The sequence below is a fragment of the Macrotis lagotis genome, chromosome 3 (genome assembly GCF_037893015.1).
Source record: "Macrotis lagotis isolate mMagLag1 chromosome 3, bilby.v1.9.chrom.fasta, whole genome shotgun sequence".
Lineage (NCBI taxonomy): Eukaryota > Metazoa > Chordata > Mammalia > Peramelemorphia > Peramelidae > Macrotis > Macrotis lagotis.
Window position 1 is genome coordinate 302,486,059 of NC_133660.1, and position 12,175 is coordinate 302,498,233.

The window sequence follows — 12,175 nt, forward strand, 5'->3', positions numbered from 1 at the left end:
AATATTTTATTTACTTTTGAATTTTAAAAATTTTCCCCTAATCTTGCTTCCCTCCCCCCAACCCCTTGCAGAAGGCATTCTGTTAGTCTTTACATTGCTTCCATGGTATACATTGATCTAAGCTGAATGCAATGAGAGAGAAAAATGATATCCTTAAGGAAGAAAAATAAAGTATGAGAGATAGCAAAATTGCATAATAAAATAACATTTTTTTCTAAATTAATAGTAATAAATAGTGGTCCTTGTTTAATCTCCAAAATGGTGTAGTGGCCAAAATATTAGAGGAGAACTTGAAAGAGCTACAGACATCAAAATTCTACTAGTGGGAATGGCTTAGCAAACAATGGTATATGCATGTCATGGAAAACTATTGTTCTATTAGAAAGCTGGAGGAATGGGAATTTAAGAAAGCAGGGAAGGATTTTCATGAACTGATGCTGAGTGAGATGAGCAAAAACAAAGAAACACTGTACACCCTGATGGTGGTATGGCTTTGAGGATCATCCTTTTTGGACTTGCTCATTTCATCAATGCAAGAAGCAGGGACAATTTGGCACTGTCTTCAATGAAGACCAACTGTATCCAGAGAAACAATTGTGGAGTTTAATATCAAATAACTTTATTTTCTATGGTACCTTTTAGGATGATATGGAGACCTTCCTTATCTCTTTTAACACTATTTTCACAGCTTCTTTGAGACAAGTATTGCTACCCCTGCTTTTTTCACTTCAGCTGAAGCATAATATATTTTGCTCCAACCTTTTACCTTTACTCTATATGTATCTCTCTGTTTCAAATGAGTTTCTTGTAAGCAGCATGTTGTAGAATTCTGGTTCTTAATACACTCTTCTATCCACTAATGTTTTAAGGGAGAGTTCATCCCATTCACATTCAAAGTTATAATTACTGACTCTTTATTATTACTCCATGCTCTCTTCCCTCAGGTTGTATTTTTTCCCCTTTTCCCCTTTATCCATATTCCCCAGTATTTTGTTTCTGAATACCACCACCTTCAATGTGTTTGCCCTCTTATATATCAACACCATCCCCTTCCTTTCCCCTTTTCCCCTTCCTCCTTTCTTTCCTTCTGTTATTTCCCCTTTTGGTCCCCTACCTGACCTCCCTCCCCTTTTCCCCTTATAATACTTGAAAGATAAGATAAGTTTCTTAACTTAACTGAATGTGTGTAAGTTAACTTTAAGCTAAGTCTGATGAGATGAAGATTCTGGTGGTTCTCACCTCCTCCCTTCTTCTCCTTCTCTATTAAAATAGGTCTTTTGTACATATTGATGTAATGACATTTACCCCATTCAATCTCCTCCAACCTCCCATCTCCTTACTGTGCCCCTATTTAATTAGGTATTGTTTATAAATCATTCTGAGTCACAGAAAAGTCATGACTGTCCATCACTTCTGGCTGAGTATAGTCTCTCTAATAGAGTTAAGGTTCTCAAGCATTATTAGAGTCTTTCTATAAGGCAGGAATTTAGCTTGTTTCATCTTATTGGAGAGAAGTTTTTTTTTTCTTTTCCTGTGTTTCTTGACCTTTTCATGTGTCTCTTGAACCTCCTGTTTGATGTCCAAATTTTCTATTTAGCTCTGAGCTTTTCATCAGAAAATTTTGGAAGTCTCCTAGTTTATTAAATGCCCATCTTTTCCCCTGAAAAGAAGCCTCAGTTTTGCAGGATATTGAATTCTTGGCTGCATTCCAAGCACCCTTGTTCTTTGGAATATCTCATTCCAGGCCCTTCTATCCTTTAATGTTGATGCAGCCAGGTCCTGTCTATTCCTTATTGTGACTCCTTGGTATTTAGATTATTTCTTCCTGGCTGCTAGCAGGATTTTCTCTTTTATCTGATAGTTCTGGAATTTGTCCACATCATTACTTGCCATTTACATTACTTGCTGGGACCTCTTCCCAGGGCAGATCGATAAATTCTTTCAATAACTATTATGTACTCTGGCTCCATTATATCAGGGAAGTTTTCCATCACTAAATCTGTAATATTATGTCAAGTATTTTTTTCCTTTTCAATGTTTTCAGGACATACTATAATACTCAGGTTGTCTCTTCCTGATTGTTTCTTGAGGTCATTGGTTTTGTAGATGGTGTATTTTACATTTTCTTGATTTTTTCAATATTTTGGTTTTGTTTAACAGATGCTTGTTGCCTCATGAAGTCATTAGTTTCCACAGATTTCATTCTTTTTTAGAGAACAATTTTCTTTATTTACCTTTTGCAACTCTGTTTCCAATCATTCAATTTTCTTTTTGAAGCTTTCCATTTGCCCATTTGAGGATTTGAGAGAAATATTTTCCTTTTACACTAGTCCAATTCCATTGTTTTGTTTTCTTGTTGCAAAGTCTTAATTTTCTCTTGAGTTTCTATTCCCAATTTTTCCAATTGATTTTTAAGTCCTTCCTGATTTCTTCAAGGAAGTCTTTCTGTGCTGGAGACCAATTCATATTCTCCTCAGAAGTGCTGGATCTCTCTGGGTTTAAATATATTTCTTCTAAGTATTTCTCCATGAGCCCTCCTTATTCTGGCCTTTCTTCATTTTCTTAGGATATTTTGTGGGTGTGTATGGTGGGGGTGGCTGGCTTTTGAAGATCCTAGAGACTTTTTTCATGCTTAGTAATTCCAAAGGCCAGCCAGTAGGAGGTGCTTGTTGCTTTCACTGGAGTGATTGAAATTGTCTCCAAGTCATGGAGGGTGGGAGGAAGGGCAGCAGGGTCTGAGTTGACTTTCAGCAATGGACTGGAAGCCTATCTCCTTTTCAACTGAGTGGGCTCCTTAGTACAGAACTGTGCTTGAGGGGATGGGGGGGGTGGGGCAGTCATCATTTGTTCCTGGAAGAATGCTCCAAAAGTATGGAGTTCAGGTCTCCAGCAAACTGGATGATTTCCAGGCTGCAGACCTCCCCTCCCCCGGCCAAAGACTACAAGGCTAAAGTTGGTTCTTGCCTTGCCTCTCACCAAAGTCTCTGAGGCTAAAGCTGGTCCTTTGCCTCCCCCTCCCCTCACCCCATTGTTGTCTCTACACTGATCCTATTGTCTCTTCTCTAGGATCACCCAAGGTTCCCTGAGACTGACCTTGTTGATAGGTGTCCTAATCCTAGCTTCCTTTTCTGGGTTTTGTTGATTGATTTTTTGTTAAGAGATTTCTTTCATGTTATTTTTGATGAGACAGAGGGAGCACTTAACACAGTGACTGTGTTCTCTATGCCATCTTGGCTGGAAGTCCTTAGTTGCCTTTATTATCTCAAGTTTGAGAACGCTTGAGGGTGCTACTGTTCTTGCTTTTCATTCCTACCATTGGGGTTGCCACCATGTCTACTGCATTATACCTGAACCAGTGTCATTTATCATCTCTTTCTGACTTTCTAAGTTATCTAGGAATGGAAAAAATTCTCTACCAGTTTTTTTCTAGTTTTGTCACATCAGAATTTGATTTGTGGCTTAGTTTGAAGTTTCATGGAAAGCTGGAGAAAGCATAGCATCTTTCCTTTTTTTACCATTTGGATTCAACTCACAAAAATTTCAATTACCACTTTTTCAAGGATTACTTTTTTGTAATAATTTCAGACACATAAGAAGATTAATAGAATACTGATTGAAATATCCTTTGTTTTTATTTTATTAAAATTTTTCCAATTTTTTCACTCTCTTCATGTATAATTAAGATTCCAAGTTCTTAAACATGCATACTATCCTCTCCCAGATAGAAGCTATAGGAAGGAAGATATTGTCAATACTGTATTACCGTAGAGGAAATAAACACAAGAAATGACAGATGTTGTTTTATAACCTGTATTTATATTTATGTGAAGAGCAAGAAAATAAAAATTAAAAATAACTTATACACATATGCATATATGTACATATATGCATTACTTGTATATATAATACATAATATGTATCTATATACATAATACATACATATATATATATATATATATATATTTGAAATATTGATTAGATTTAAACTCTTTTGCATCCCTTTGGTATATATTATTTTTCTGTGAATTGATAATACTTGATATGCTTATGGCTTTGAAAAAATTGTATATGAAAGGAATCAGCATGTCCTAATTGTTTGAAGAGAGGAAGACCTGGATAGTATGCATAGAATGTAGGCAATGAATATTTATGAAGATGGAATATGGAGTGTAATGTTGAAGTAAAACAAGAATGCCATATTGTTTGACCTCAATGTGTGAAATATAGACAGTAATGTATAATGACAAGGTGGTCATCACACTTTCATAAACTTGGACATAGTATTTAGGAAGTCAGACTATTCTTGTGGAACTTTTCATTTTTCTTTCTAAGACTCACCTATGCAAGTGATCATCAAACATATTCTCATCATTTTATTTTATCAGTCATCAATAGAGTACAATTGCCATAAGGACAAAAGTTGTATTCTTTATTTGTACTAATGTTCCTAACCTTTTGGACAATCATAAGCACTTTACTAGTTCAAAATAATTCCTTTTCCTGTCTATTCATCTATCTATTAGTAATCTCTCACTCTATCAGTCAGCTATCTAGCTAATTTGGAAAGAGATTATACAAGTTTTTTGAAGTCAAACAGAAGTTTTATCCTTTATGATCAATTTAATGACATTTTTCTGACTTGATTTTTACAAAAAATAATCTCCATTTAAACATTTCATCCTGTTTTGCCTCTTTTATCAGGGAAAAGGGTCCAAGTATAACATTTTCTCTTTAACAGCTAGCGACATTTAGAGGGTGATTTACTACTGAGAACTAGTCTGTTCCTTGATCTACCAGGTTAGAAGTCAAGATATATCTGGTCAATCACTTTCCAATTATGTAGGTAAATATGAAATTGCTCTGCCCAAATTTATTCAAGGCCTCCATATGCTATTAGTATTTGGTCCCTTATACATGCCTAATAGCCTGATGTCATAATTCCACAATTATATTAAATATCTATTACTGAATTTTAGTCCATCACTTTTGTTAACACTATGTTCAAGGGTGAATGGAGTTCAATTCTTCCAGACAATTTTGATTAGAGTTACAAATTGAAATAACATAGTAGATGTTCCTGGTCATGGAACAGATTGTAGCAATCTCCTGTCCTCCAGGGGATGGATTCAGCTCAGGAGAGCAAAAAAAATACATTACACTCAGGTGGGGTGTTGTCAGGGCAACTGACAGAGCCAGTTTATTGAAAATATTAAACAGTTCTTATAGAATAAAAGCACCCAATTAGCATACAGAATAAAAACGATGATGTAACTTTTTATGGGCAGAAATTAACCCAGCAGGTTGTGACCTAGGTGAAGAAGTTCGGAAACAAGGCTTGTCAAATAGTGAGGCCAAGAATGATGCAGTTTGTGGTCAGATCAGAGTTCCATGGAAGCTTTCAGCTCAAGGGTCAACAGAGCTCAGGTGATTTTGACAGAATTGACCTCTTGACCCCAAACTCACTTGAGCGGCCTCTACAACAGATAATCAAATCACTAGGACTGAACCAACTACTCTGTGGGGAAGTTCATGGAGAAAAGTATAATTATGAGAAATTATAAAAAAGTGCAACAAGAAAGGAAAGGATTCATACCGTTCAAAAGAAAGGAATCATAGTCTGTAAGTTTGTTGGATCAACAAGACAGATCCCCAACAAGGTGCATATTGAATGAAAATCTAAACTCTCTGAGAGCACTTGATAATTACTCCACTTAACCTAAAAGTTGTGGAAAGAGTCTTGAAAATTCATGGACTTCAGATTAAGAATCCCAGAATACTGTTTTTGCTATTATCATATGATATATTCAGTTCTTCCATGTTGCCTCAACTGTCATGAGGAAAATTAAATTTCCTTAAATAAATTAGTTTTAAGTTATTGGTAAGTCTACTGCTTCTTCATTGCATTTTGTACTAGTCAAACTAATTCACCTGAAGTATAATGCAAATGATATCCTGAAAATAAATGAAGTGAAGTTTAATCTCTTTCTGAGAACTGTGATTTTTTAGTGAAGAATATTTGAGAGTAATTTATTAAGTGCTGACAACTTCCATCATTCTTTGGAACTATTATAAAGAAATTGCAAATTAGTAACAAGTTTCTCCATCAAATATCAAAAATATGTTGTGCTTTTTCTATTGTTGTTTTGAAGTCTTATACTGTTTTTATGCTATTCTGTTTTAAGGAGAGAGAGAGAGAGAGAGAGAGAGAGAGAGAGAGAGAGAGAGAGAGAGAGAGAGAGAGAGAGAGAGAGAACATTAGCCTCAGCCTAAGGATAGAGAACCAGAGATGGAGAATATTGTACTTCTTACCTATCAGTAAATTATACACTGAACTAATGGCCTAGCATTGAACTATCCCTGTGATTCCACAGTCTTTATTCTTAAGGTAGATATGCCTCAATTACTTATCCATTAGTACAGGCAACCTCAGTTCCTGGTGAAATATTGCTAGACCATCATTGACTCTCATGGTATGTGTCACAGCTAGTTTTTCAAGGAGTTTCCTTAACTTTTGAACACATTAGAACAGAAAAATCTGTTCAACACTAATCCTCAGTATATGTGCTGTCTGATAACTTTGCTTATCTGAGGCATTAAAAAAGAAAAATGAAAAGTTTTTACTTCACATTTCTGAACAGGATTCTACAAAATCATGTTTTAATATCTTAAATTTAAAAATTCACAAACTATGTACACCAATGTGCACTATTTTAATGATACCTAAATTACTTATGTTTCCCTTCAGATCTCTAATCAAATCTCTAATACATATATATTATATATATATATATATGTGTGTGTGTGTGTGTGTGTGTGTATGTATATATGAAATATAAATTTAAATTAAGTGTATATCAGTATTTAGGAATTAGCTAAGTTTGATCAGAAAAACTTTTGGAGGATAATTATATGATTATAGCAAGAAATAATAATAGAGAGTACTTAAAATTTTTACATTACTTTTTAAAATTGAATGTATTATTATTTCATTCAAAAAGTCAATATTTAATGATAATAAAAACAGTAGTTGAAAAAATGAAATAATTCAAATCTTATCTGATACCACTCATTAGAGACAACAAAAACCATGAATGTTCAAAACCATTGGCTTATAATAGTCTCACAAATAAATATTTGGATAAAGCAAATGTCTTATAATTTTTAATGTCAATTTTAGCTGAATTTCACAACTCCCTTGAAATAAAATGAGTTTAAAAAAGTTTGGATCTTTAGGTTGATGTGCAGAAAATCCATTCAACTAAATCATGTCACTGGCAGCTATACAAAGGTTTATGTAGCTTCTTCAAACATCACATAGAAAATTGCCATTGCAGGAGACAAGAAATATATGTTGAATTTTCCCTCAGCCCAATAGTTTGTCCATATTGCTTTCTCATTTAACAATTTAACAAATACATATACCAATATGGTATATATGGACACCAGCTAAAATTCAAAACTGTAAACTTTCATAGTATTTCACGGACCGCACCTTATTCTTCTGTCAGCAGATTTAAAAAAAAAAAAATCTTCTTCACATTGATCCATGGCATCTTAAAAGGTGAAAAAGGTTATTATATTTTCTAAAACACCTATCAAGGTTCAAGTACTAAGCACTTCACATATATTATCTGAATTGATCCTTACAATTAGCCAGTGAGAGAGCTGTTATTCTTTTTCTCATTTTACACTTAATGAAATGGAGCTAGAAAAGAGTAAAGTGACATACTAATTACCTGTGTGAGTATGGGATGGGGGGGAGGTTATGTTTGCTATTTGCCGTGTGAACTTACTCTGTTGCTCCATAGCTTCTCCATAGCAGTTTTTACTTCTGCATTCCTCAGTGTATAGATCAAGGGGTTGAGCAAAGGAGTTCCAATGGTATAAAATACTGACACCAATTTATCCAAAGGGAATATGATTGGAGGCCGAGTATATATAAAGATACAGGGGACAAAAAATATAATGACCACAATTATGTGGGAGGTACAAGTGGACAAGGCTTTACGCTTCCCTTCTGCACTATGATTTCTTAAAGAATAAAGGATTACAGTATAGGAGGTCATTAGAATTGCAAAGCTCATCATGCATATGGCCCCACTATTAGAAACAAACAATAGGTTAATAACATATGTATCAGTACAGGCCAACCTCAACAAAGGCTGCAAGTCACAAAAATAGTGATCAATCACATTTGGACCACAGAAGGGTAAACTCAGTGCAAGGAAGACCTGGGCAATTGAATGCACAAAAGATCCCATCCAAGCCAATATTACTAAAATTCCACACACTTTTGGGTTCATGATGACTGTGTAGTGCAAAGGTTTACAGATGGCCACATAACGGTCATAAGCCATGAGGTTAAGGACCAAGATTTCCATGCATCCAAAGAAATGCATTGCAAAGAGTTGGATCATGCACTCATCAAAGGAGATTGTATGTTTCTTAGACAAGTTGTCTACAATCAATTTGGGTGCTGTTGTACTAGAGAAAGCGAAGTCTGAAAAGGACAAATAGGTCAGAAAGAAATACATTGGGGAACCAAGTGTGGGACTGGTTTTGATGGTAAAAACAATGAGGAGGTTTCCTATCATTGTTGCAGTGTAGAAAACCAAGAAGATGACAAATACTATTTTCTTTTTCACTGGGTCTTGTGTCAGTCCAAGAAAAATGAATTCAGTCACATTGTTTTTCATTTCTCTGACTTCAATGAAAATGGGAAGGATATAAGTGAGAACTAATGGAAGAAAGAAGCAGAAAGAAAACAGATTGAAGGACCTTATCTTAAAGAATCATTGTCTATTCTCAAGTATTTCAAAGTGCCTATTGTACACTAAAAATATTCCAGGGAATATTACTAAGAACATACACTTTTCACAATCTATTGCTATATACCCTCCACATTTCCTAGACTTGTTAATGAAGGAATAAATTTTATGTCAGTAAAAAAAACAAATTATGACATACTCTTATTATTGAAGCTAATACTTGGTAAAAATTGACACTTTCCTTTTATTTTCTATTGACTTGCTAATGTCAGTCTTATTTTTCTGGTATTACAATATTTCACTTGTTTAAATTTAAATGCTTTCCCTCTTATCAAACCTATAACTAACTCTCTCTCCCTCTCCCTCTCCCTCTCCCTCTCCCTCTCCCTCTCCCTCTCCCTCTCTCTGTCTATCTGTCTGTCCATAGGAGTAGACCGTGCACTGGCCTTGGAATCAAAACGATCAGAGTTCAAATCCAGATTCAGACAATTAACACTAAATATGTGACCTTAAGCAAGTCACTTAAGACTTATTGCCTTGCATCTATTGTCATCTCCAGTCATCCTGATTCATATCTGGCCACTGAACTGAAATAGCTCTGGAGGAGAAAGTGAGGTTTTTGACTTTGTACAGCTCGCCATCACTCAAATCCAATTTATATGCTTGTCATGGCATCACCCCCCCCCACTTCATAGCATGGTCGACTTTGAGAACAAAGGACAAACATCAGATAACTTTCCATAGCTTATAACCTTCATTTCTACATCTGATGTACAAACTAAATGGGGGGGGGGGGTCTGCCCTCTTTTTGTAAAACAATTCTTCACTGCTTTATTATGTTATTAAGCCCCCCTGAAACCATTCCATTTTAATAAAATAGGTTGCTAATCATTTAAATCATTAATAGGAATACAAAATGCAGCGTACTGACCTTTTTCACTGGCAGTCTATGGTAGTCTTACAGCTTTTTAATATTCTTTCGATAATACAGATAATATAGCATATTGGATTGAATGGTATACTCCAGATTTGGTCCAACAAGGTCAAAATGCAGTGTGATTATGAAAATCCTCATTTTGTAAAGCACATCTCCTATAATTCAGCAAACAATTCAATATGCATATACATACATGTCTAGCAAATACTATCAATGTATACATTCTTGTATATGTGTATGGGGATATAGTCACACTTAAATTCATTTGTACTATGCCATCATTGCCATTTCATTCACCTATTACTAAAGTGACCATATCCAAAATAAAAATAATATTAATGTCATATGAATTGATTTCACTGGAATTCTTTGTCTTTTGTTTATTAAAACTTGTTTTGAGAATGATCACAGACTATCCTTTTACAAAATATTTTGTACATGCTCCATGAGTTCAAGTCAACCTCCTTGATTAAATTTCAAGAAAGCATCTGTTTCCCTTTTGAGAAAATTATTGTTTGTTTCATCAAAAAGGCAAAAAAATGATATTAATTATTTATATTTATATTGAGTTTGCTTTTATTAATAGGGAAATTAAAAGTTTCCTGAATCTATATCTGAAACTTAGCATACAGAATATCTCATTCAAATTCCTCAGTTTATACTTGAAGAAACTGAGGATAAATTTTTGATGACTTTTTCAAGGTCACTAAGGTAGTAAATGAAAGAAGCAAGACTCATATTTTTGGCCCCTTCTCTGACTTCTGTCATTTTAGCAACTTGTTATTCTGTCTTTCACATAAATTAATTAGCAAATGCAATTCATAAATGTTCAAAGGATGTGAGCAGGCAGTTTATCAGTGAAGAACACAAAGCAATTTATTTTCATTTGAAAAAAATGCTCTTTATAAATGTTGATTAGAGAAATGCAAATTAAAACAACCTTGACATATCATTTTATTTACATCAGATTGGCTGAAATGAATCAAGGAGAATGTAATAAACATTGGCTGGAAACTAGAATTATTAGAATATTAATTCATCTTTTGTGAAATTTTGAACCACTCTATCCATTTTGAAGAAAAATAGGGAATTTTGCCCAGATAATTTTTAAATTATTTAATGATTAGATAATTGAATTGAATGATTAAATATATCCCTTGATCCATCAATAATTACTCGATATATTTCCCAAGATAAATAAGGAAAAAGTAAAAGAACTGCATTTTCTAAAATGTTTATAGCAGCTCCCTTAATAGTGAGAAAATAATTGGAAATTGCAGTGTGCTCATTTGGTAAATAGCTGAAAAGTTGAGTTATATAATTCTGATGGAATGCTATTTTACCATAGGAAATGATGAATTCAATGATCAAACACAACACAGAAAGACAAGCATAAAATAAGGAAGAAGAAAATAAGCAGAATCAAGAGAATATTGTATAAATTCTTTAATGAATGACTTTTAAAAATGTCTTTAAGAAAATCAGTCATTTTGACAACAATAAATACTTAGTTATAAAACATATTGAAAAATCATCTGCCTACACAGAAAGAATAAATAAAATAAAAGCATGCATATAATTATATATACATGTATATGTGTACATATACACATGTATAAATATGTATGTGCACATATATGTATAATATACACAGATGTACATGCATACATATATGCCTTTATGCATGTAATTGTAGTCATCACTAGGGCAGGTGGAAAAGGGAGGGAAGTAAAATATTTACCTGATCACGATTAAAAATTTAAAAGGACTAGTAAAATTGACATAATAGATTTGTTTCCAGTACAATCATCATTTATATTTTGCTTTCATATTATGCTTATTTTATTCCAAACTTTTAAAAATCACATTTAAAAAAATTATACCATATAATGGGTTGAGAATGATTATATTGTCTATCAATTGTCAGACTGATTATATTTATACTGATCAAGATACATTGTCTATCACTGAGCTTGTAGATGCTGGATAAAAAAAATGTAAATGACAAGAGAAGATATTAATACTGTCTGATACAAAGTTATAGGAACTTGGTCTTACTAAATAAAAAATGGTGATAGAAGACCGGACATGAAGTCAATTAGATTCTTCTTTTCAAACTCAAATCTAGTCTCAGACAGTTGCACTCAATGTAACCGTGGTCAGGTTCTTTAATCCTGTTTGCATTAGCTTCTCATTTGTAAAAAAGACCAGAAAAAGGGGTGGAAAACTACTGCATTGTCTTTGACTTATATGATCACTAATAGACATAAATGAAAAATGACAACAAATACAAATCATAAATTCTATGCTTTAACTCCCTTTCCCAAAGGAGTTTGTGATATTTATAAGCAAATAAGATCAACAGTTAAAATTATAAAATTTCACTGCTTTTCCATTCTAACTTCCTTAGATGATGTATATGTTCCAGAGTATAAATGTTATATAAAATAGTAGACAAAAGATATACACT

General features: G+C 33.6%; 1 protein-coding gene across 1 annotated transcript; it reads right to left on the reverse strand.

Moving 5' to 3' along the window:
- Positions 1-7,772: 7,772 nt before the first annotated feature.
- On the reverse strand, positions 7,773-8,696 carry LOC141517028 (olfactory receptor 4C11-like). The gene has a single exon (XM_074227966.1). It carries the CDS (start codon positions 8,694-8,696, stop codon positions 7,773-7,775), a length of 924 nt encoding a protein of 307 aa, XP_074084067.1.
- Positions 8,697-12,175: the final 3,479 nt, after the last annotated feature.

Excerpts from the sequence above, each read along its gene's own strand:
- LOC141517028 (XM_074227966.1), bottom strand. The coding sequence starts at position 8,696 with ATGAAAAACAATGTGACTGAATTCATTTTTCTTGGACTGACACAAGAC.